General features: G+C 35.9%; 6 protein-coding genes across 7 annotated transcripts; 5 read left to right on the forward strand and 1 right to left on the reverse strand.

The window, feature by feature from the left end:
* Positions 1 to 727: 727 nt before the first annotated feature.
* LOC116171094 (ubiquitin-protein ligase E3C) lies at positions 728 to 5,822 on the forward strand. Its single transcript, XM_031487760.1, has 10 exons — positions 728 to 887; positions 950 to 1,089; positions 1,135 to 1,320; positions 1,366 to 1,588; positions 1,640 to 1,951; positions 3,521 to 3,809; positions 3,857 to 5,048; positions 5,096 to 5,351; positions 5,404 to 5,534; positions 5,581 to 5,822. Exons 1-10 carry the CDS (start codon positions 884 to 886, stop codon positions 5,746 to 5,748), a joined length of 2,901 nt encoding a protein of 966 aa, XP_031343620.1. The 5' UTR covers positions 728 to 883; the 3' UTR covers positions 5,749 to 5,822.
* On the forward strand, positions 1,958 to 3,512 carry LOC116171095 (uncharacterized protein F13E9.13, mitochondrial). 2 transcript variants are annotated; one of them, XM_031487762.1, is made up of 2 exons: positions 1,958 to 2,884; positions 2,942 to 3,512. In XM_031487762.1, exons 1-2 carry the CDS (start codon positions 2,206 to 2,208, stop codon positions 3,031 to 3,033), a joined length of 771 nt encoding a protein of 256 aa, XP_031343622.1. In that variant the 5' UTR covers positions 1,958 to 2,205; the 3' UTR covers positions 3,034 to 3,512. The 2 variants fall into 2 exon arrangements, with proteins under 2 accessions (XP_031343622.1, XP_031343621.1); XM_031487761.1 differs by having other exon boundaries at positions 1,958 to 2,460; positions 2,503 to 3,512.
* Positions 5,823 to 6,282: 460 nt separating the features above from the next.
* On the reverse strand, positions 6,283 to 8,393 carry LOC116171394 (transmembrane protein 43 homolog). Its single transcript, XM_031488206.1, has 6 exons — positions 8,102 to 8,393; positions 7,831 to 8,054; positions 7,651 to 7,782; positions 7,352 to 7,592; positions 6,603 to 6,822; positions 6,283 to 6,554 (listed from the first exon to the last, which is right to left on the reverse strand). Exons 1-6 carry the CDS (start codon positions 8,201 to 8,203, stop codon positions 6,337 to 6,339), a joined length of 1,137 nt encoding a protein of 378 aa, XP_031344066.1. The 5' UTR covers positions 8,204 to 8,393; the 3' UTR covers positions 6,283 to 6,336.
* Positions 8,293 to 13,117, forward strand: LOC116171393 (beta-galactoside alpha-2,6-sialyltransferase 2). The gene is made up of 4 exons (XM_031488205.1): positions 8,293 to 8,411; positions 11,537 to 12,233; positions 12,283 to 12,657; positions 12,702 to 13,117. The coding sequence occupies exons 2-4, from the start codon at positions 11,540 to 11,542 to the stop codon at positions 12,938 to 12,940; spliced, it is 1,308 nt and encodes a 435-aa protein (XP_031344065.1). The 5' UTR covers positions 8,293 to 8,411; positions 11,537 to 11,539; the 3' UTR covers positions 12,941 to 13,117.
* Positions 13,118 to 17,594: 4,477 nt separating this feature from the next.
* LOC116171395 lies at positions 17,595 to 20,177 on the forward strand. The gene is made up of 3 exons (XM_031488208.1): positions 17,595 to 17,655; positions 18,849 to 19,651; positions 19,699 to 20,177. The coding sequence occupies exons 2-3, from the start codon at positions 19,445 to 19,447 to the stop codon at positions 20,134 to 20,136; spliced, it is 645 nt and encodes a 214-aa protein (XP_031344068.1). The 5' UTR covers positions 17,595 to 17,655; positions 18,849 to 19,444; the 3' UTR covers positions 20,137 to 20,177.
* On the forward strand, positions 18,857 to 19,441 carry LOC116170779. The gene has a single exon (XM_031487281.1). The coding sequence runs from the start codon at positions 18,857 to 18,859 to the stop codon at positions 19,439 to 19,441; it is 585 nt and encodes a 194-aa protein (XP_031343141.1).
* Positions 20,178 to 25,969: the final 5,792 nt, after the last annotated feature.

Consider the following 25,969-nt stretch of genomic DNA (forward strand, 5'->3'; position numbering starts at 1 on the left):
TGTCAGTTTCTGTTACTTAACATCCACAAGGTTCTAAGGTTTCTTTTCTAGATAATTGTGAGCTTTTATTTACAATCAATTTAAGGTTTAAGGTTTTAATGTTTACTCTTGAAAGATAGTTGTTATAAGTCGTTAGGGCAATCGTAGTCATTACCTACAATAGAGAGGCGTGGAGTTGTTTATAGTTATATCATTGTTTAAATAAAGTATTTAACGATACAACGAAATAGCACAAAGGACCTTCTATCTAAATTCAGAATCCACCCATAGGTTTGGTAGTAGCCAATTCGTAGAAACAGAACGTCTAAGTGTGCGTTTACAATGAACGTATACGTAAATATTTCATAAACCGTAACTCGTACATATCCGTATCGTTTCCTTAAATTTACTTCGCTGTTTACAATAAACCAAAGATCATACTACAGTAGTATGATATTTGACCGTACGTAACTTTGAAACATTTTCAACCTTTGCGACCATGCGCAAGACTTACATATCGCTTACATATACGTACGTAAAAATTACGTTCATTGTAAAGACCTTCGTATGTTTCTATACAGTTCAACTTTGCAAAATTATTACGTTTTATGTATTTCTTACGTATACGTGCATTGTAAACGCACACTAATACACCCCCGAGAAAAAGTAGCGCATGTATACGATTTAGTAGTTACTATATCTATTGATAGAATTTTTAATCCGAAGTACATTAGAACTACAACACTTTTGAACTATAGTGATGGTTTCCCTGGTCATTACTTGTAACTTATTTTGACTTTTCTAAATAAATTTTATTTCTGAATTATCAACTTGTCATAAGTAACTTAGGCATGAGTTCATTTTCTTAATTTAAGTAACATCTCGTAAAGGTTAATAAACTACTATGGGTAAGTGTATTGAGTTACTTTTACTGAAATGAAGTAATATGACAATATTTTCTGATTATCAGCAAACATGCCATTTAAACTGTCCTACAGTTTTGAGGGTAACTATCGAACGAGACCCGAACAGAATTTATCAGGTGATGGTAGGAAAGAAACACGTGATAGGCTGCTGATGAGAGCTCACGAAGAAAGACAGAAACGACAGGTAGCGCTCTGAGGCTTAACGTGCAACCTAATGTTGTGTTTTTAGGAGCAAAGATTAAAACTGAGTAGTACTGTCGTCATTCAGGCATTTATGAGAAGCTACTTAGTACGACAGCGTGTCAAACATGAGGAACGGTTGAAATACGATCAGCTCGAAAGCAATTCGGATTTCAAACATTTACTGGGGAAATTTTTGTTCTTTTACAATCCGCACATTGACGGCCAACGTTTGGTGAGTAATCCCATTGTTAGTGCTTCACTATATTGTTGACCGTAGGTTAGGATTTGTGATAAACTTCTCCAAAAACGAACCGAAATCTTGAAAGTTTTAGATTTTGATGAGTCATTATGTTGGTTGGTCCGCCGACTACTCTCTCTTTGTCTGGACGGTTTAAAAAACGAGCACCTTGTAAAAACTTCAATGGAATGTATCAGAGTATTTACAGCCGATGCAACTTCAAGGGCGAAGGTTGAAGTGTGGCCGTACTTGGTGACGAAAGGTGTGAATTACTCAAACAATAATCAGTTGTCAATAATAATTAATTCAACAGGATATTTTAGCCGACTGCGTGAGTTATTGGACAAGGATTATGCAGGAGATATAATGGAACTGATTGAAAGGCCCTTTCGGTCTACCATATCTTTATCACTAATGCAAGTGAATTTGTTGTTGTCCGAATTTTGCAGCCAATTCCTATGTCCGAAGGTATCCTCACAAGTTAAAACTATTTTGATTCCGTATATGCAAAAATCTACAGTGTTTCCATATAATGACCTGATTAAGTTCTTAAATACTAATAAGAACTATGATGCGACCAATAGCTTACTGTATTGCATTTTGGCATTGGAACCAGTACTTTATGGTAAGTTGAGATGATAGGACTTACATAAAAGGTGTTTCGCAATAAAGTGCTCTTCGGTTGTATTAATTCAGATGTGACAATTTGTCTCTTGTAAAAAATCTCCTGATAACAGTAAAAACATGTTACATTTACCAAAATCCACAGTTACATGTCCCACAAGGATCCCTTATAGAGCCATTTTTATTTTAATCTATTTTTGGAAGGGGGATTTCGTTTGTACATAACCTCAATTTTGTGTACCATTGCAAATAAACATGTTCAAATTTAAACAATTGTTTCCCAATAAATGTTCAGTTATTGCCATGGTCCACGCAGGAGCATTTCCGGGCACTCCTTTATACCGCGGGTCTGTACAAAGTATTGTAGACAAAGCGTGTATGGAAGCTGAAACATATATAAAACACCAAGTGGATGGAATTATTGTAGAAAATATGAATGATCTACCATACATCCAGTCTAAACACTTTGGACCAGAAACCGTTGCAACCATGACGAAGATATGTGAAAGGGTACGCGAAATTGTACCGAAAAATATACCGTGCGGGTTACAGATTTTAGCTGGAGGAAATAGGGAAGCCTTGGCCGTTGCCAAGGTGTGCAATTTTAATTTTATTCGAACCGAGGGTTTTGTTTTTGGCCATATTGCCGACGAGGGGATGATGGATGCAGATGCTGGCTTACTTTTGAGATATCGTAAAGGGATCGATGCCGAGAGTGTCTCCATCTTTACAGATATTAAAAAAAAGCACAGCTCCCATGCTATAACAAGCGACTTGTCGTTAGTTGAAACTGCACATGCAGCTGAGTTTTTCTGTTCTGATGGCATTATACTAACAGGAATAGCGACAGGAAGTCCAGCTAGCACTGAAGAGCTTCTGGATTTAAAGACACACTGTAATTTGCCTGTGATTATTGGATCTGGTGTAACAGATTGTAATGTTGCTAACTATTCAAGGGCAGATGCACTAATAGTTGGATCTTATTTTAAAGATAATGGAAATTGGATGGAAAATGTTAGTCCAGAGCGAGTGGGAAGGCTTATGAAGGTTGTCAATGTTTTTCGTACTGCAAACAGGTTATAAACTAAGAGATCAGTTGTGTTGTTTAATTTCAAAAGAACTCTTTTTTACATTTTGTGATTTAATAATAATAATAATATATTTACCAATGATTTCATTTATTTACCAAAGCCAAATTAATAAAAGTAAATCGCAGTTGGTTTTCAACTAGACATTTACTGGCATGGTGAGACGGTCAGGACTCGAGGAAATGATTCTCTGTGACCCAGATTCTCGCTTACCACCCTTACTACTTCCACAGGTACCACAGTTTTCAAGAACACCCCTTGTGGGGTGTGGGGGTGGAAGAAAGATCTGTGGAGTTAGGTTTTTAATTTAAAAAAAAAGAAATGATCATTGCAAATGCTTTGCGATTATTTGTTGTGTACCCCCCCTTCGTTTGGGAACAGTTACCTTGCTGAAACTGGTTTTAAATTAAAGCCTTGAAACTATTAAAAGTAAAGATGACCCAAGAAAATTCAAGCTTCTACACTTTTATTGGTTTTTTCAGGACCATCCCAAGATAGTATTCAAGTTTTGGCCACCCTTACCTTAAATTTGAACCAGCTGTCTGTCTTAGAAAATAGCGAAGCAGATGACAGTGACGATGAAGCGATGGAAGTTTCAACAGAACAAGTACATCTGCAGGACTACATTTACCTATTTAACCACTCTGAAAGAGTGAAACGACTTATTCTGTACATCGACGAACACAACGACAATGAAGAGTTATTAATGTCCGTCATACAACTTTGCCAAAACTTGCTACTTGTATATAAGGATGCCATCAGAAAGTATATGTAAGTATCGTTGTTAATTTAAGTGATCTTCAACAGTGTCCCCTCAGGTTGCTATTTATGTTAGCGCTAAACGGAAATTTTTTAAACAAAATATGGGATTTAATAACGAAAGATGAGGTGACTATAAAACAAATGAACAGTACTGCATTTTCTGTGTGGAAAGATATACATAAGGCGCTTTTGGTTTTTTGTGACATGTTCACTTTCTACACCGAGACCTTGACCGACTCCGAATCTTCGGATACCAGTATGACATTCAAAAACTCAAATTTGTCATCGATGGCTGACATCTTGAAAAATATCGCGTTGAGCATGATCGACTTGGCGTTTCCAATGTGTAGGTCAAGCGCGGTTTTACCATCCCGGGAATTACTTCACTTTTACAGTTCGTGTCTGAACTGCGTAAAGACACTGTTTACTCTCGATTTACGCAAGAACTTCTGTAAAGCCGGTTTTTGGACACGACAAAAGATCCACGTGTCACAAGACCTACCTAAAAAAAACTATCTTTCAAAGACCATTCGACCATTTTATGGCGTGGTAAGCGAGGATGAAGACGAACATTTACCCCCACTCTCAACAATCGAACAAAGATCGCTTGCAATCCTTCAGCAGTTACCCTTCTTAATTGAATTTAATGTACGAATACTATTACTGCGCGAGCTGTGTCGTTACAGTATCGGAGATAATATGAGATTACATCGAGATTTCCTAAGTGATAGCGTCATTACAATCAGAAGAAGGTATTTGTACGAAGACGCGTTTGAAAAGTTGTCTTATCAAAACGAAATCGACTTACGACATCGTATTCGAATACAATTTATTAACAATGCTGGATTGGAAGAGGCGGGGATTGATGGAGGGGGAATATTTAAGGAGTTTTTGAGCGAAGTACTGAAGACATCTTTTGATCCTACCCGCGGATTCTTTTTATTGACCAATGACAACATGCTGTACCCCAATCCGAATGTAGCAGTATTAGTGGACAATTTCACGGATCACTATTACTTTATTGGACGACTGGTTGGAAAAGCAATTTTTGAGAATACTTTAGTCGATTTACCGCTTGCCGAATTTTTTCTTGTCAAGCTGTTGATCGATCGGGCAAGCGCTTACTATCTGAAATCGTTGGATCCAATTTTGTATAGAAATCTGCTTTATCTTCGCGAGTACAGCGGGGATGTGCAGGATTTGGGTCTCGATTTCACCACTGTGAATAATGATTTGGGGGAGACAAAGGTGAGATTTTTTTACTATGGATCATTACTACTATTGATTATTTTAAGGTGATTGAATTAAAACCAAATGGAACGAACATTTCCGTTACAAGTGACAACAGATTGGAGTATATTCATAGATTAGCTAATTTTAAGTTGAATACCCAAATCAAAAAGCAATGCAATGCATTTCGGGAAGGTTTAGACAATGTGGTTCCTTTGCTGTGGTTGCGATTGTTCAATCATTTAGAACTTCAAGTCATTATCGGTGGTGACACACAAGAAATGGACATTGATGATTTGAAAGCCCATACATCCTATGGAGGTAATTATGGAGCTACTTACCTTCAATTTATATCATGCAATTTTTTTTCCAGGCGAATTTACTCCGGAGCACTCCACAATGATTTTATTTTGGAAGATAGTTGAAAAATTCACAGACACCCAGAAAAAACAACTGCTAAAATTTGTAACAAGTTGCTCGCGTCCTCCTTTGTTAGGATTTAAGGTACATTGCTTATGCAAAGATGATATGTTGTAACGCTGTATTTTAGGAACTCAATCCGCCTTTCTGCATACAATCTTCTGGTAGTGAGAATCGGATGCCAACTGCTAGCACTTGTTTGAATTTATTGAAATTACCAGTGATAAAAGAAGAGCAATTACTTAAAACGAAGTTACTGGCAGCAATTGAACAACAAGCGGGATTCGAGTTATCATAAGTTTTTGTTACATTTTTTGGCGTTTGTAAAAAGTTTTTATATTCGCAATATAATTTATTTGTGTATTTTTTTTATGCTGCTCTTTTCTTCTGTGTCGTGTCTCATACGGAATGTGTTCATGGTCCGTTAAGTTATTTACAATTCACTTGGTTCGTGATATGTCGAGTTCCCACATTAGAGAGAACAGTATTTATTTTGCATGATTATGTTTAAGCATTGTCGCCCTGTAAACTAAAACTAGGATTAAAATTTCAAAAAAAGTCCGTAAATAAGAACACTAGCATTGGGCAATATGCAATCTGATTTTTGCAATATGTGATACGCTGCCCTTTATTAAAAGCATCTGTGGTTAACATTTCTAATATATGTCCGGCATGTTTTTGTTATTCAAGGCAGGGAGTTACTTTCCGTGAATGTATCACTGAAAGTGTTCAGGATTCATGTTTAGTGAAGTATGGCCACGCCTCTTCCAGGCAGCTGATGTGACCAAGTCATCAATTTACTATATATTCAATGGGGCAAAAAATGCGCATACTATATTAATATTTTATTTAACAATATAGTAACAAATTGTAAGTCCAAATAATTTTAATTGATGCTTTGATGTTCAGCGACACTATACAAACCCATCACACAGTATACAAAGGGACTGACTGCAGCCATTACCAATGCAGCGCCCACCCATGGCCTGTACACAAACCACGCAATTGCAATTACAAATAATGATATCGACATAGCCAGAGTTAAGTATGTTGAGGAAGTTATCTCTTGTGGCAGTATGCTTCGAAGTGACGAAAATTGACAAGCTAAAATGACCATTATGATTGATTTTTTCAATAGAAAGTCTCCCATACCTGACACCTTCAGTAGCCTGCCCAAACAGACAAAAGCCGCATACAAAACAAAAAGTCCGGTTGCTCTAAACTTCCAAGTTTCATAATATGCATCTGTCTTTTCCTCGTTAAACATCTGGGAAATAGTCAATGCTCCCTGACGTACAAGTAAGACTTGGTGATTTCTGGTGGTGGTGTAAGGTACTAAAACACCATTCTCCTGTTTGCCAACTACACTAACCTAAAAATGATTTCAGCAGTGCCCTTTTCGGTTACGATTTAATCTTGAAAAAAAGAGGAAAAGTTGTATTGTACCACAGCTGTGATTAGGTGTACAGATTTTAAAAAAGATGTACATCCCACATGTAGAAACATGTACCTACATATTTTACATTGAAAGTAATGTGATAAAATGTGACATTTTCAACTATCCCTGCTCTTTAAAGTGTAATTACATTGATTGCAAATGAAATGTTTGCAAGTGTATTTACTTTTACAACTCTAAAAACTACATTATTGATTACTTTTGGCCATTGAATATAAACAAAATGGCGGTCGTATCCCACCAATATTAATTACAAGGTGCTGCTACCAGAGGGCTTACTGTTAATCTGAATCGCGAATACCTACTTACTTTCAAAATAGGGACCTTTGGGCAAATAACTGTGGTGATGGCATGTACTGGTAAAAGAGATCTGTAAATACATTACTCTCACTCTTTTCAAGATCAAATTTGCCGGAAAAGATCTATAAGCGATTTTAAATCTTACCACTTCCCCTGAAATTCCTGCATAATAAAACTGAACACGAACGTCGCCAACTTCTGGATTCCACACATCGTTACAATGATAATACAGCCCTAAGTGCAACTTAATATCCCTACGTTCCGGTCTTTCATCACCACTGACCTCAATATAATTGGTAAATTTCTCTTTCAATTCTGATCCCAGAGTATGCTGTCCAATTCGGACCGATGGTGAAACATGCACCACGCTTTTCAATGGGATTTCACTGCAAAAAATTTGTGATCAATATCCATTCTTGGTAGATAACATGCAAACCTACATACGTTGGATTTTCGTGACCGTGACGAATATAAAATGACCTACTGTCCACTAGCTTGTCACGCCATTCAGTCAGGTAGTAATAATCGACATTATCGGCATCTTGTGGCATTGACACTTGGGCGTAATCGTGTCGACTGTCAAAACATGTAGGTTAGAAGCGTAGGACTGTGGTTTTTACTTACACTCGATCTTCCACCCACTGATACATTTGCACTCTACGTTTTAACTTGACAGACTGAATGGATATACCATAGTCGGGTTCGGTTAACGGCTCCTCCACTAATAAAGGGCCACTGATGTGCACTAGGCGCCCTTCGTACTCGGGTTTAAGCCGATCGTACGGATTCAACGCAATCACGTTATTGAAGGCCTCGTCTAAGGAATGGGCATGGTGTACTGCTCGACCCTACAGGTACAAAACCTAAGGAGGTGTCGATCACTCGCGTATCTTACCTCATTCCATGTTAACACCAAAATACCGGCGACTAATAACAAAAATCCAATAATAGAAGTTAACCAGCTCTTCTTAAATTCCTCTGTAAAGCTCACTTCCATTCTCCCTTCATTTTGATGGCAAAGTCTCCAATTATATAAATAAACATGTTCATGCTACAGAAAAAACCGCAACGCCTTGATTTATACCACCCACTCGACGCGCTTGCGTTCATTTCACCTATCTTTATACATGATTAATTCATAGCTTCACAATTCGGTTTGTGATTTTGTAAATTAGCAAATGAAAATGGTAAAATTATGACTGTAGGTAAGTTAATTGTATTAATTTAAGTATCTTCAGTAAGTGGTAGTAGCATTTGTTAATTTGCAGTAGATTTTGTATTGATTTTATGCGCAGTATGGTTCACATTATAAAAATTAGTTTCTCTGTACTGATTTCACTTTCTTTTAAAATACATTCGTTGCTTACTGTACAATTACTTTTTTCATATTTGTATTCAATTTCCAAATGCTAGGCCGATTGAGTGTTATCAACAGTACTTACATGCATTTCTTATTAATTAAGTACTAGTTTTTTTAATGATTACAAACCACAAAAAAAATAATTATTGTAGCGCCTTTGATATGTATTAATAGAGGACACATTAATGATTTAATTACATATAGATTATCAAACAGAATAACAAGTCCTTTTTAATCAAACCTTTATCGGCGCCACATTGAGCTGTTTGATTCAATTGCTATCTATTTGGAAAGTTTACGAATAGGTTTTTTTGCTCATTTTCCAACTCATGGTGGAAGGCGCTATTATGGTCACTTTCTCCGTCCGTCCTTCCGAGGCCTCAACTACTCCTACAGTTTGAAGATATTTAGTTCGTTCTTCCTGCACCTCAACCAGGAAAAATCTTGACCATTAATGTGCACATGTACGGTCACTCTATAACAATATATTCAATTGTTTGCGTATGCTGCAGGATTTACATATTCGACGATCATTACTTTTGTCAATGACTGTACAGACTGCGCAATGTCAACTTTCTTATTTATTGAGATTTTTTTTGAAATATTAACCACAGATTTAATAAAAATGCCACAGATGCTTCTAGTAAAGGCAGACATATCGCATATTGTAACACCATTGTAGCATGCGTAGTTTGCGCAATCCTAACTTTATTAGTAGATATATTTTTATGAAACGTTAAGCACAGATGGTTCTAGTAAATTCCAGCGTACCGCATATTGCAAAAATCAGATTGGTATTGCGCAATGCCAGCGTTCTTATTTACGGAGACTTTTTTGTGAAATTTTAACCATAGACTTTTCCATTAAAAAACAACAGCGCATCTAGGTATGGCCTTATAAAGTTACTCGAAAACTTTTTTTATTTTTTAACTTAGTTGGATAAATTTTCATTTGAAAATTGGAATTGATTCAAGTATAGATATTACCTACACTGGTCACAACACAACAACTTCTAATAAAGTAGGTACCTAGGGGTAAAATGGTAACTGCACAACTAATGGACACGCAAGAGAAAATTTTGAACAATTTTAATTCGTTCTAATGAAATATTTGACTTACTATTATTTTTCTTATGCTAGGATACTAAGAAAGGTATATATATTATTTACTTTCATGAACATCCAAATAAATATCTAAACAAAAATTGTTTTAAAAAAATGTTTTTTTGCTACGCACAAACACCAAAATCGCCAGCAATGGTCACAAAACTCTAGCGATGGACTGTCAATAATTTCGTAATGGACACCTAACAAATATGTTTTTATTTATTCTTTTACTGTTTTGTATCGCTGGAATCTTTTTCCGCATTTGATTTTCTCTCATAAAAGTCTTCTTTCTAATTTCTAATTTCGTGGGCCCAAGTACATTTACTGCTGGAGCGGCGTAGGGTTTATACCCCGGAGTCTAGGGCAAGTCAATGAATTTTTATATAAACTTTTTAAATGTATTTTAACGGTATATACCTTGATATTCATGTAGAAGTAGACATAGGGATTTCCTATCGCGCTGTCATATTAATTATTAATTTGAATATTGTTGCTTTGGCTTCACAGAAAATAAATCTCTTAACCTCCTTTAGCTATCGGCACTATACCAATTGGAAATATCAACTTTTTTTTTTGTGGAATACATCGCACAAGAACGAAAATCAGAATACGGAAGTCAAAGCGATATAATATTCAAATTAATTAATATGACACTTGACAGTCAGATCTACATTTGTTGTAGGTAGTTATTTTGGTTGCATAAAGTTAGGCGTCCTTCAGAAGACTTTTTATCATTTAAAAGTAGACATAGGAAATCCCTAATAATTTTTTTTTGTTTAAATAAACAAAGATTTATTTGCACATTTTACCTTAACGGGGTTAACAATTATTTATAAAAAATAAAATATTTCTTCCATTGAAGATATTTGCGAAAAGGTACGCATTATACAAGCTGCGTTATCACGTAGTAGGTACTGCGATACTAATTTTTTGTTTTAAAAAATGTTTTGCACGAAGTTCACCAGTAGCTTTAGAGATTAGTTTCCCTAAATGATCCATAAATTTGATCGCTTCAACGTTCCAAGGACCTAAGGTTTCTACGGCGAAGGGGATAAAATTGAAATTCCGATCAATGAAATTCCTATATATATTTTTTTCTTTTGAGCTGCTAGAAAAGCTACTGAGTCAACGAGGGAGGAAGAATTTATGTATATTGGCAAGGGTGTCGTGTCGGAACAAGTACCATCTTCAGATAAGGATTTGACTGTATTTATTTTTCATAGTTTTCGTTTCTTTTTATTAGTGCAATGCTGTATTTTGAAAAGGAGAACTATTACAATTACAAACTTGTCCTAGGGTCCCAATGGACTGCAGGTAAGAGGTGGCGGGTGGGGGAAATTATAAAAGGGACAATGGCAACCATTGACGCGACAATTGTTGCCTTGGATTTTAAACTGGGTTTATTCGTTCTAAAGCTCAGCTTAAATTTGCCGATGCAAATGGGCATTAAGTCTATGTTGGGGTCTGTTTTTTTTGTACGCGATACGTCATTCTCGAAATCTTAATCTACCAAAATATTCTCCAAATAATTCTCAAAAATAACCAACAGTTTTTCTTGGAATATTATTTTCGTGTGGCTTGGTTCTATTGTGGTAAGTACGGCCCTGCATTTTGTCAATTCTCGAGTTTTTGTCCGTCGTTTTGTTGTAATATACCTACACGTTTTATATAAAATTGGAAGCAGTTTAGTAACAGAAGGTCGCGCGTTAATTTTGTGGGCGGTCGATTTAATTTCAATTAGTTGATGGAACTATAGGTACTTATTCTACTTTCGTCAATCAAATTTGAATATAGTTGTGTCACTGATTATGTAGTTTTTTTTTGGAGAAAGAGAAATAATTAATTAAGAACTTTCTTTTTCCAGATTATGCGCGCGCTAGCAGTGTCAATATGGGTATTCATCAACCTGCTATTTTTCGGAATGTGCGGATACATGTACCTACTGTGGTCGCAATATTGGATTTACACACAAACCGAAGACTCCACCACTGCCTACAATTATGACCAACAGATTTATTACTATAACCGGGGATATCCTCCAAGTTATTTCAACGACACGCCGAAATCTAACGCAAGCGATCGAAGAAAACGTGCTCAACATGCAACGAAAGAAAATCCGGTTACCATTATTAGAAATAGTAAGCCCAGATTTCCAAATTTACAAGAGAGCGAGTTTCAGATGGACACGAGAAAGTTTCAGTGTTTTCAGAATGACAGTACGACTGAGTGTGACGAAAAAACCTTCGAGTTTAAAACGCAACTCTTGAAGGAGTTGCGCAGGGTATCGTTGATGGATGAGAGTAACATACTCAAAAACAAAAATCCATACAATGTACACTATAATGGCTCAAAGGGGGTCGATAAAAACGTCAAAGAAATGCTATGTTCACTACGAAGTATTAATCTAAAAACGATTACAAGAAATGAATACCCCTTCAGTAACGAGACTGTCAAAGAGTATTTCCCTAAAAAGGGTTTATTTCAAAATAAAACATTTAAAAGTTGCGCAATTGTGGCGAGTGCCGGCTCACTCAAGGGCTCCTCACTTGGACAGATGATAGGTAATCAATCACAGCGTATCACATCACACCACTAACGTTTTATGTATAGATTCCCACGAGGTGGTGTTACGCTTCAACCACGCACCTACGGAGCACTACGAAACGGATGTTGGCGAGAAGACAACTTTTCGCATTCTGAACTCCCAAGTGGTTTCCAAACCCAAATTTAAGTTTCTCCAGTCGAAAATATACCGCAATATTACAATATTAGTATGGGATCCTAGCCGATATATGGAACCCTTAGATGACTGGTTTAAAAAGCCCGATTTTAACCTATTCCCCAATTATTTTGAGCACAGGCGAGGTGATCGCAGAACGAAGACGTACGTCTTGAACCCGATCTCTTTGTGGGATCTTTGGGTATCACTGCAGACGTACACCATAAATCAATTACCTAGAAACCCACCCTCTTCCGGATTTTTAGGTGGGGTATTTACTGCTGCGGATATTTACAAGCTGTGATTTTAGGTTTGGCGGTTCTGCTGCACCATTGCGATTACGTCGACATGTTCGAGTATATACCTTCGGCTCGAGTCACCAAAATATGCCATTATTACGACGAAGAGGACAATCCCGCCTGTACGTTTGGAGTTTGGCATCCACTCGCGTCGGAAAAACTATTTGCGTATTCTTTGAATATTGCTAGTGATAATACTGTATTTCAAACTGGCTATATAAGGATACCTGGGTTTAGCCAGTATTGTTAATTTTAATCTATTAGTTTTGAAGCCTTTACTACGTTGCCTAAATTCGTATTTTAGTATACCGTCCAAGTAAAACGTAATCCATTTACTCTTGTAAGGGGCTGTATAATTTTGTAGTAACTTACATTAAGTGCCAAATTTTATTTGTTTCTATTGAGATTAAACGCTGTTAGAGACGTTCTTCATTAGTTTCTTTTCTTTTTATATTGAAGAAGTCATGCTTGAGTTAAGCAGACGAAGAAATAAACCCACAAACAACGATTCTACTAAAGACATAGACAAAGGACTCAGAAACAAAAAAATAGCTTGCAACAAATGCAAAGCTATGGGATTAAACAGGAGGGCATTGTAAGAACCCATGTAAAAGAACGCTTTGAAACTGCCTTCGACTTTGAAACGGAATGGGGCGTGGCACAGAGGGAATGCACTGAGGGTACGACTAGAAATGAGCTAGAGGACAGTTAAGGATTTCTAGAAAACGAGGATATACTGTATGGCGTAGGAATTGCGAGCAAGATACGAGTTTCAGAATGCGATAAACACACTGCAGTTCTTTAAAGGAGGCATTACCACAGTTACCACTTTCAGGAAGTCGACTGCGATTCTGGAAGAAGGGAAGGAAAACCAGAAAGACAGAAAATTTGGTGCCTCCCGATTTCTACCTGTTTCGCGATTGTTAAAAATTGTAAAAAATGGTTCCAAATCATATGCGAATCTTCTGACGGACTAGGAAAGCCCTGGAGGGATCTTGGGGCTACTCAAAAAACCAAGGATGGGCACCTGAAACTATTTTTTTGATAATGATAAGGGAGATATGAAGTCCCTCCAGGAAACGCTCCTGAGCCAGCCCGGGGAAAGAGCTCAGTGCAGAGCGCGAGAAGAAAACAAAACAGTGAATTTCATCTGGGATATTTACGAAATATCTAAGAAACCTTAGGGAGGATGTAAGGGAGGCGGTTAAAGAAGCGCAGGGAGACACAGCAGAGGAACAAGTAGAGGTGACAGGAATAACGGTAGCCAAAAAGGGACAGAGTCACACTGCTGGATGGATGCTGCAAACAACATCTGGATAAGGATAACAAAATTAAAGGGGGTCATAAGGGCGTTCAAATTCGTCAGGGGGGGGGGTGAATTAGTACAGCATATTATTTTAAACCGTTTTTGCTACTTTTTTAATCTATTCTATTTACTGTTACCTATATAATTAAAAGTAACCTCATCAAGATCGATTTTCTAGTCGAACCCTTATTCGTCACTATTATACTTATACATTAAACATCTGTTTTGGTGTTTTAGTTTATTTTAGCAATTGTCATAGCATTAGTACACATCATTAATATTGTATACATTTACTGTTTCTATATCTTGACTTAAATTACCAATTTTGTATGCTAAATGTGCTTCCGCCGGAGATTCCAATTTCTTAAAAGAACAGCAATAGAAACAGCATGTATTTGGTAGAGAACAAGTCCAAATTATCGACCCATACCAGATATCACATCTTCGGGTAAATTTTTTGAAAAGTTCATGCACGCAAGGGTTAGCAATTGTTTTGAAAAATACTACTTCAAATCTACCAAACAGTTTAGCTTCAAAAAGGGGCGCTTGAGAAATAGAGCTATTTCTACAATCACTAGAGAGATATATAAACAAATTGACACTGGAACTCCGGTAATTTGTATATTTATGGACCTGACAATAGTAATCAATACCTTGCTTCGATGATCAAAAACTGTTGGAAGCTTTATCCCAATGCGGAATAAGAGAAAACGCTCTAAATTTGTTTTCTAGTTATTTGACAGGCAGGAAACAATTGTACCTAGTAATTGGTGATTACGTCAGCCAAGAAAAAGAATAAAAATATGGCGTTGTACCTCAAGGCACGGTTCTAGGGCCACTTCTCTTTATTGTATACATAAATAGTCTTCTTTCTATCGATAATGTAACATGGAAAAAATTGTCAGCTAAGCTGGTGACACTGCCATTATGTCTTCCGCATCTACTATACCGAAGATGTTGAATCTGATAATAAAGATGTGGTTCGACTGCAAGAAGGTAGGTACAAATATCTTAGACTTACACGAAGTAGGTACCTAATCGAATCTGACAATGCTTATTGGATCGGTGTCACAAATATGACGAAAATTGTCGCATCATTGACGGTAAATTATCTCAGTGATATCGTTGATGACTTCGTTTTTCAATGGTTATATTTAATGAGTTTGTTATGTTTCAGATATGTTAAAGTTTTATGCAATAAAGCGAGTAGAGGAACCAATAAAGCAATTTATAGAAGGGTTAAAAATGTGATATTTATAATCAAATTAGGAAGTATCCTCATTTTTTAAGGAGCTGTTTTGCATAGTTCTAATAGTCCTAACAAGGGAGATATTAGAAAACATTTTTCTGAAATAATCGCATAGAATCTACACAAGGTGATCTAGAAAAAAGGGTAACGTCTTATTTTAGAGATTATATAGGAGATTGTAAGGTACGGTGTAGTGGTCAACAAAAATTGACATGAAGACATGAATACAGATGAAAATGAAGTCCAGGCGCTTACATTAGCTGATATCTGATATTTGCAACTCGTGCAGACTGTGTTCCACGTTTGGGATTTCCAATCGTACCAAAAATTATGTTTTTATACAAGGAGAACAGCGGGAAGTACTTCAATAGCTCACATAATTATGCACATTGAATTTGAAAATTCCCACTATTCATAAGCAGTACCTATATTACTATACTTTAAAGCAAACTTAAACTTTACATTTGGACGTTGCAAATCACCGCATCTTTGAGTTTCGTTTTTTACATTACTTTTTTTATATCACGTAAGTACATACTTTTCTTTAGGGTGTGTTGTAACATAGCTGATAAATGAATATACCTATAAGTTTTTAACTGTAATACTTACATAAAATTTAAATATTGTTCAGAATTGTTTATTATTCAAGTCAGAAAAAAAAGGGTTGATATTAAATTTTTTCCATTTTGCTGTTGATAAAAGGTCAAAATAATTTATTGTTAGTTCCTTTAAATAGTATGTTATTCATTATACAGTGAATTTTTTTTAAATGCGAACATAGGAGTTTGCATGCAATGTAATTTCCCTATATTCGATTTTAAAAAAAACACCTCAACCTATTGAGTAGTTCAAATGAGTAGTAGATACAATTAACAGCTGTCACATTTTTAAAAATACCGCCGTCCAATTTAATTACGAAATCGGTTAGGTTATTGCTTAGAATGTCTAGGAAGACACTTCGAACTTTTATTGTAATTGTTCTCGATATTTATTTTCTTATTTCCTTCATTTATGTGATTTATGTATTGAATAGATCAAATTAGTAGAATACCAGGTGCACATGACCTACAAATAATTGAAGGTTGGTTCACAATGAATTGTGATGCCAGCGCGTGCCATGTGAAGTCAAGTTATCGTAAGTTTAAGAAAAATGTATCCTAAAGTTGCTATAGCCTCACATGGCTTCTTTAAAAAAATCTTACCGAGTGCTCTTCATCATAAAGACTATGAGTTGCTGTTCATAGTCACACAAGTTGCGCGTTTTGGGAATGTGAACCGCGCACACCTCATAGATTGATGTGTTTTTTTAAAATCGAACATAGGGAAATTACATTGCATGCAAGCTCCTATGTTCGCATTTAAAAAAACTCACTGTATAAGACGATAAAGGGATATTTTGAGTGAATTAACTTTCACGAGATGGTTAGTTTCCTTTTATCGTCGTGTATAATACAAAACTTTACTTGCTAATTGGTGTAAGATTCTACAACGCTCTCCCAGAATGCATAAAATTAATTTCGATATATAAATATTTCAAACAAAAAGTTTCTCATCTCAATCAAATGACTTTGTATTCGTTGGATGAGTTTTTTGCCAATGTTGCATGTTAGATACAAATTTTTTTGGTTCAAAGTTGCTCGTTAAAGGTTGTAAATATTTCAAACTTCTACGTTATTTCCATATTTTTAACTTATTTTATATATACATACTATATATTCATATGTATACATCCGTATGATTATAATTCATGTATATTTTACGCCAAATGGCACAAAAAATAAATGACTCAATTAATCGTATATTGGTTTGATAGCTTTGACCGAATCAAAGACGAACGTGAATGAGACTATATACGAGGGTTGTCCAGAAAGTAGCAGACGTTTTGAAATAAAAAATTTTAAACTTGTAAAGAAAATCTATTATTGTATACATTTGGGGGCTACACTCTTGGGCTATTTATAAACACCAGCGCCATTCAAATTGAGGCACTTATCATAGCGTGGCACAAGTGTTTTGATTTAAACTTTTATAAATCCGCCGCCTGAGATTTTAACCTGCACTGGGTAACGCTGACATGAAGTTCGGCGTCCCTATCGAACCGCTGCTAGAATTTTCCCGAAAATAGAGAACATGATACCTCATATTGGCAAATGGGTCTAAGATTCTACAACGCTTGACCACAACACATAAAATTAATTTCGATATACATATAAACATTTAAAAAAATGCTCGAAAAAATGTTTCGCATATCGTCATTGAAGGACGCTCAATGTATTTATTTACAGTCATTCATTAACTCCTTTTCAATTTTACCGCTTGCGTATGTAGATAATCAATCAAACACTTTCTTTACGAAGAATAAACCAGCCGTTCTCTTATTGATAAACGCATTGTTAAACCCTTCACCTAGGTATGTAGCTAATCCATATTTTTCGTCTAAGAAATTCGTACTAAGTTTTATAGAGTAAATGATTTTTGTGCTGGAGGTTTCATAAACACTTATCAGTTCTAAGATGCTAACCATTTCATAATCTATGCCAGTAGCTATTTATATTCTTATTTATATATAGGATTGACAACAGTTTTTTAAAAATAATTTGATGGTTGGATCGTTATACCCGTAGGTGCGCACCTTGTAATACACTACTCCATTGGACAAATGTGGTAAAAATCATCATCGAAATTTCACTTCCAGACGGGGTACATTGGCAATAAATTAAATTTCTAGTCGCAGAGACTGGTATGTGGTTCATGCAATATGTATACTGAAAAAGTTGGGGGGCCCAATGCTCCGTCTTGGGACCCTTACTTTTTATCATTTTTTTAAATGATTTACCATTTAGTTTTGGGCCACTGGAATGATTTTGGGGGGTATATATGATGTATACTGACAACACTAACTTTGTATCATTTGTATATTACTAAATGTGCAGTGTACGTCCACAACAACATTCGCCTATTTGTTGCTAATGCCAAAGTTCATAATTACAATACAGCATACCAAATAATTTAAACGCCAAGTACCACTTAGGTACGCTTTTAAAAAAACTTTGATTGCATACTTCAGGGAATTTGTTTTTTACTCTACATGTGAATTATTTGATTCTCTAAACCAGAATTTTAATTTTAGTATGTGAACATATTGTACTGTAATATTATTTTTTGTCTAATATGTAATACTATTCTACACCTATAACGGTTAATATGAACAAAGTGCGATATGATATGATTCGCTATTGTAGAGTACTACAGAATATAATGCTATACTTCAGAATGCCATGTACCTAGGTACTATTTTAGCTATTTCATCAACCGATAATCAATGCATTTTTTAATTGCCATAATCATATTAATTACATCAATAAATACGAGTAATTTAATTAAATTAAAAACAGTTCCCAAGTTGTTTATACATCTTAAATAATTAGTAGCATACTCAATAAGAGCTCCTTGGACTCACAAGTCCATACAAATTCACTTGAGAATATTTTCCAAAACGTAAGAAACCATCAAACCCTATTCAATAGTTCTCACTCAGTCAGTAAACTAAGCGTACGTGCTCACAAATTGTTTAACTCACTAGTTTGTTTTTTAAATTTCAAGTGACAACAATGGCGAATTCGGTCAGCGAGGAAATGCAAAGAATAAAAAATATAATCAGTAGAATGAGAACGGAAACTGACATTAAGGTTAACGAAGAGCTCATAGATTCGGTTACAAAACCTGGCGAAAATTGGGTTGGAGAAATTTACAGTGTTAAGGCAAGTCGGTATCAATCCTCGGAAAATCTTTTTTTAGTAATAAAAATTGCCCCCTATGATTTAACGTACAGGAAAATGTTTAATGCTGCCTCCTTGTTCCAACGTGAGATATACTACTATGACAAGATAATACCGGAATGCATAGCAATACAGCGAGAAAGACGCATAGCAAAGATCTTTCATCCGTTCCCAAGGCACTACTTCTCGTCAAAGAAAGATCTGGAGGAGGCTATAGTGATGGATGATATGAGACAGAAGAGCTTCATTGTCGGGAATCACCGCCAGATAGTGGATTACGAAACCGCTCTTTTGGTTATGAAGACCTTAGGAAAGTTTAATGCATTGTCGTTTGCAATTAAAGAACACAATCCGGACGTGTTTGAGGAAATAAGGTTAAATTGTGAAGACAACTTCTTGACAAGTCCGCCATTGTAAGACATGTTGAAGAGTGTTTGCTCAAGTTTGTCAACTCAAATTATTTCCACCTGTGGTTACGGAAATGAACAAATTGTAGAATCACTAACAAAATTTACTGAAAATCTTCCATCAACGTTTCCAAGACTACTATTACACCCGGAGCACGTCGACCATGGTGTTGTTACCCATGGCGATCCACAGATAAGGAACTTCCTGTTTAAATACAATGTAACATAACCATTTTTATTTAGCTTCACTAATTGTTCAAATTTTAGACCGCATCTACCATTCCAAAAGAATGTTGCATGATTGATATGCAAATCGGACGGATCGGATCGCCAGCATTAGACATCCTGTTTTTTATGTTTGTCACCACGGATAAAGGTCTTAGAAGATCTCACTACAAACACTTGATTGAAGAATACTACAGTAGCCTGTCTACATTTTTGCGAGAGCTGGGATGCGAACCCGACACTTTGTTACCTTTCGGCGTTCTTCAGAGTCACTTACGTATGTTTGCCCCCATTGGGTTAATGTTAGCGATATGGATAGTTGGCCTAAATTTTAAAAATCCCGAAGACGCTCCCCAAAAGGACAACCTCACTGAAGAGTCATTAACGAATAATTTTTCTACGGTTAATGACGAACGGCATTTCACAAGGATTAAAGACTTGGTTGTTGATATGCTTGACTACGGATACGAATTCTGTTAAGCGCAAGATAAAAGTAGTTTAACGTTGTATAGTGAATCATGTTTTTTAGCGCATTTTTGAAAAAAATACGCTATTATATTCGTCATTGCTGGCATACTGGTTATATGGATTTTAAGGTAACATTAATCGGTAAATTTTGGTGCAGTAGATTTTTGGAAAAAAGGAAGGTTATACACTGCCTTTTTTTTGCCCCGAAAAAAAAAATTGTCTCAGAAAAAAAAAATTGTCTCAGATCGTCCGGGGAAAATTTTTCTTATAGAACGTGGCCTGTAGAATCCATAATTTCAAACAGTTCCAAGATTGGGCTACTAGTTGAAAAGTTACAGCCCTTTGAATTTTCTTTCGAAATTGGTTTCTAGTCTATAACTTTTGATTGAGAAGTCTGATCGAAAAAGTACGAATTGTTTTGGATTCTACGCACCAAAATTAATAAGGAAAAGTGTTTTCCCGAGAAATTTTGAAGCAGTCGATTTTTGGTAAAAAAGGAAGGGTTTACACTGCCTTTTTTTGAGGCCAGAAAAAAAAATTGTCTCACATCCACCCGGAAAAAAAATGTTCTTATAGAATGTGGCCTGTAGAATCCATAATTTCAAACAGTTCCAAGATTGGGCTACTAGTTCAAAAGTTACAGCCCTTTGAATTTTCTTTCGAAATTGGTTTCTAGCCCATAACTTTTGATTGAGAAGTCCGATCGAAAAAGTACGAATTGTTTTGGATTCTACGCACCAAAATTAATAAGAAAAAGTGTTTTCCCGAGAAATTTCCGTGTGGACTTTTGGTCCTTCGTCGCGGTTTTCTTTCTCATAGAGGAAAAATGACATTTTAGTCCCTTAAATGAAAGACAAAACAGGTTTATTTAATCCAGGGAGTACAAAATTCGCTTTTGAAGGGCGTCTAACTTTATGCAATCAAAGTAACTTCTTAAAACAAATAAAGATCTACTTGTCTTAGGCCGGTATTGGATTATAAAAGATATTTGACAAAGATCTTTTATAAAATATATTTTATGTACGACTGCTTGATAATGCGGCGATTACAGTCGCAATTAGTGGCCATAATTTGCAATATATTATGGCCTAGTCTATAATGATAAAGTAAAACGACGGCCTGTCAATGTGACACTCGTACTTAGGTGTCAATCCAAGGTAAATTCAAGTATTTTAGAAATACTTGACAAATGCTTGACATCTGTTGTCAATTATATATAGATTTTATCGTTTATTGAATTCCATGAAATCTCATTAAGGGTTGTTGCAGTCGTATACAAAGCTTTGTATATATCACGTCCATAAATAGGCTTCATGGGGACTCGCCTTGTTTATTTGTGCCTCGCTCGCAAGTTCGCTCGGCAAAATAAACGGCCCGTCCATAAAGACCCAGTTTATGTACTTGATATATAAATGGAAGTAATAACAGACGATAACATTTAATAAAATATTTGTCAATCTTTTATTAAACATATTTGATAAAATCTTTGATAGTGCAATACCGGCCATATATATTAATTAATTCGAATATAACCTAATTCATTAAAAAAAATGAGGGACCTTTTCCCAATTAAGCTTCGTTGCGACTTACACATGCAAATAGATTTCTATTTGAAATAGTTTATACATAACCGTAATGATTTACGGCCTTTTTAAGTGACAACAACTGTAAAAATAAATTTACAATACCTCTAGTCCGGGTAATTTAACATCGTAGAGATTCCAGAGATTCCTATTTCCTGTATGATGAATACTGTCACCCTAGGGCTAGGTCAGCGTTCTTTGTAGTTGCAGCATACGCAAACACGGTTGACAATGGAGGAAAACACGGCTCGTTTTAGATTAAATCGGATCGTTCATACATACACTAATCATCATGTTCACCAGGTCAAAGGTTAAGGTGAATATTGTATTGTATTATAAATTACTGTAGTTTAGACGATGGTTATTTTTTGTTAAATAGCAGCATTGCAATTTGTTTATTTTTATTATAAAATTGCTTTGAGCAAATATTATAAGGGGTTGTAAAAATTATTAAACCCGTTTCAGCGCACTTTGACCTTCAGATCTACGCATGCGCCAAGTTCAAGGTCATTCAATTCAATTCGGTTTCTGTTTAACGGACCTGTTTCTGATAAATACACCTGTTTTCGTCGATAAGCAGAACCCAGGGCAGAACCGAATCGAATGACCTTGATCTTGCCGCATCCCTAGATCTCAAGAGCAAAGCGCGCTGAAACCGGTGTTGTTCTACTACTGTTCTCCTTTACACAAAACAATAAACGACATAATAACAAAAAGGAAATTTGATGAAGGTAGGAAAATATTTACGAGTCAAAATCTGTAAACGGTGACGGCGGCGATAGTCGACGAAAGACGGCTGCAAGAAACGGAGGAACGGGATAGTGCTTTAAGCGCCACCAGATGTTTTCGGTCTCTCTTGTTTCTGGACAAGATGCAGTCGCTGATGGTAAGCTCCAAGTAACTCGAATGGAGAACGGCGGTCCCAGGAATCCTAAGCGGGAATAGTAAATAGTCGGATTCGGTAGTAGTTTCTACGGAAAAGCAATTGCAGGAAACGAAAGAATATGACCCCGTTATAATTAATGAAACGAAAATTAACTAAAAGCTTACCTTGCGATTAACGGAGCGATAGCAATTAGTGTCGGTAAAACACCAAAGGCAAAAGATAACACGATTAATTATACTTATCCAAATAGTCGGAATAAAATGTGCAAATTCGTAAGTCCAGCACTTTAATCCCTTGAATGACAAAACACCAAGAGAGAGTTTTCTTACGGTCGATCCTTCGGGGGTGTAGGTTTCATGAATGTGAATATTTCTTGGAACTGAAAAGAAATTGTTACAGAGAAAACTCCGAGAAATTTTACTTAGAAGCGAATTTACCGCACACGAGCTCCAAATTCTACAGGGTTTCCAACGGCCAACTGAATTGATCTAAACAACTATATTTCACAAACGTTGTAGGTAAGGGTTATTTAATGAATCCGTGTCAATATTTGAACTAACGAAAGGAGTCATCACTCAATCAAATCCTAGGGGAGGTTGTGCAATTTTGTCGGACAACTTCGAATGTTTTTAAAACAATATCGGGAAACGAACGATGGGTTTGTGAGAACTTACAGAAACTAGCACCGTTTGTGAAGCCTGCATAGACAATTTTAATTTTGAAATGATGTTAACACCAACGTCCTCCTTGCCTAAACGAAAACAATCCAAAAAGTAGTGCAATCTTCACGCACTTGAAGGGGATGCAACGGAGACATTTCAAGAAGAAATAACTTCATTACATGCGCCTTTAGATATTAACATTTTAAATAGATTAAGACAAGTACGTTTTGCGGTGTATGGCACGTGTTGAATTAAATTGACGAAAACGCAATACTCCATACACAACACCTATCAAAAGTGATATTCAGTCGCAATTATTCTAGGTACGTCGTGGTATAAATAGGTATACTGATGCAACCATCAATTACTATTTCTTCTTCTGTTGACTAAATCTGTCAAAGCGTGTGCGCATTTTTTAAATTTTTTTATAATAAATACTGATTTTGCATACATTACATAGGCAGTTCAAATCTAACACTAAAATTAATGAGAAATCAGGAAATATGTCACACTTCCGAAAGATATACTTCAAAAATCACTTCCTAACGGTAATCAAAACTAAGAGAAGGATGTTAGTTAACACGTTTCATTTTAATAAAATAAACAATAGTCGTGACTAAGATGGTCGCTTATAAACCTATGACTAATATTCTAAGCGGCATTACTTTTGATAGAGTTACTCATTTCACTTTTTTTTGTTTAGGTACCACTAGCACCAGACTATGCTATAACCTGTCGCGAGAAGACAGGAAGGAATTGAACGGAATTTGTAGAAGCGAAAGCCACAAGCTCTAGACAGTTACTTAATTTCCGATTAACATAATTAATCATTTTTTTTTCAGTCAGTGACCTTTATCAGATTGAAGAGACCAAAATGTGTGATGTGTCTCATCGAACGAAAATGTGCACGAGAACATGATCGACCGTTGGGAACGCACAAATTTTGTACGATTAGTCAGAGTTTCTTAATTATTATGGATTTGTGTTAATAAACATCGCAGAATCGGAAATGTGCGCAGAAATTACAGATTAATTCGCATTAGAAAAGCAAACATTCCTTCTACCTTATTATGTATGCAATATTATATGGACATTTGCACAATGCAGTCTTTGTCATTATAAACGTATTTCCCATGCAAAATATTAATGAGCGAGTTCATGACTTAGGACTTTCTGTTCGGCCGTCCGTCCGTCCGTCCGTCTGTGTACATCATAACTCGCGAACGGTTTCGAATTTTTCAATTCTATTTTCAGTATTATGGTTATCATCACCCAAGGAAAAACTGATTAAATTTTCAGTGATTCAGAAGCTCGTTTGTTATACCTGTTTACCTTCATCCTCAGCAACGATAACATTCGAACAGAACTGACTGTAACTACTTGTGTTTTTGGGGGGTGTCATTAGTCATACCATATCATCCGAAGATCCGGAGATACCGTTGAGTAATAGTTCACTGTCGGTTTTGCTTTCTAGTGTGAACGTTGGAACGTTCGCTTGGTAGGTAATTAAAAAGATTGTATGCTCTTCTATAGAAACAAAAATATTAGGCGCTACTTAGTTCATTTTGCTCAATAAAAAACGGTTCTTCCCGTGAAAGCAAAGAATTTTTATGTTTTTCAACTATAAATATTCTTTCTCCCCTCTTATTATTAACAACCTAGGCTTTAGTGTACTCAGGCCACAAATCCACCACTGATGATACTTTAGTTCCAATTTTCTCTAAAACGCTACATTCGATGGATTTCCACTGTCAAGTTTAAGCTGAATTTAGATGGGTTTAAGGACCTACAGTAAGTAATATTGCTCAAAGTTTGACCACAGATTTTGTATATTTAAATCTGTGGTTTGACGTTGAAGTTTGTTCGTGTTTAAACAAGGGGGCACCCTACATGTGGTATAATTTCGCTATATCCTTCCATGGCGATTTGCAAAACAGACTGTCTAAACGACTGCCGCTACTTCTGCCAAAGTTTGGAAGTCCCTGTTGGAAGACCCGTTATTTTCTTTCATGGTTTCCAAATGGCTGCTTAAGTGGCTGCTTACACGTTATCTTTAAATAGCATTATATTCTAGTTCTCGCAATGTGGTGTTGACTGCTAGAGTACATTTTTTGTGCGGAAGCTTTTGGTGGCGCAGTGGCGTAGAGGCTCGACTGCGGTGCTAAGAGTGCTTGGTTCAAATCAGGGTTTGGGCGTGGATATTTGTAAATGTATAGTAAGTCGGGTTAGTAGAGCAGCCTATTCATATAAATAAAAATAAATGGAAAAATGTTATTAAAAACTCAATAGCTACCTTCTTTTGATGGTAATGTATGCACCAACCAACCAAGATTTAAGATAAAAGTTAGGTATGCTGGTAAATTAAACCAGTGCCGTTGCCGAATGTATGAGCTTGTAGGTCTATTAGTAAAGTTAAATAAACAACAAGTTAAAAAGTAATCGTAAACGATTTACATAAAGCGCATTTCCACTTGCATTCATTTCCCATTTGTAAGATGCAACTTCTATAAAATCGTAAAAATCCGGCCACAAATATGAAAGATAGCTTGCACATGAGCAATCCATTTTTGTCGTGCTACTTCAATGTCAGTTTATGAGAAGAATTTCATTTCAATGCATTTCTAAATAAGAAAGTTGGAACTGCGCATGCGCAAACCTAAATTTTGAAACTAATGTTAGATTTTCCTTTGTTCCAAGCGCCTAAATATCAAATT

The sequence above is a fragment of the Photinus pyralis genome, unplaced genomic scaffold (genome assembly GCF_008802855.1).
Source record: "Photinus pyralis isolate 1611_PpyrPB1 unplaced genomic scaffold, Ppyr1.3 Ppyr1.4_LG5, whole genome shotgun sequence".
Lineage (NCBI taxonomy): Eukaryota > Metazoa > Arthropoda > Insecta > Coleoptera > Lampyridae > Photinus > Photinus pyralis.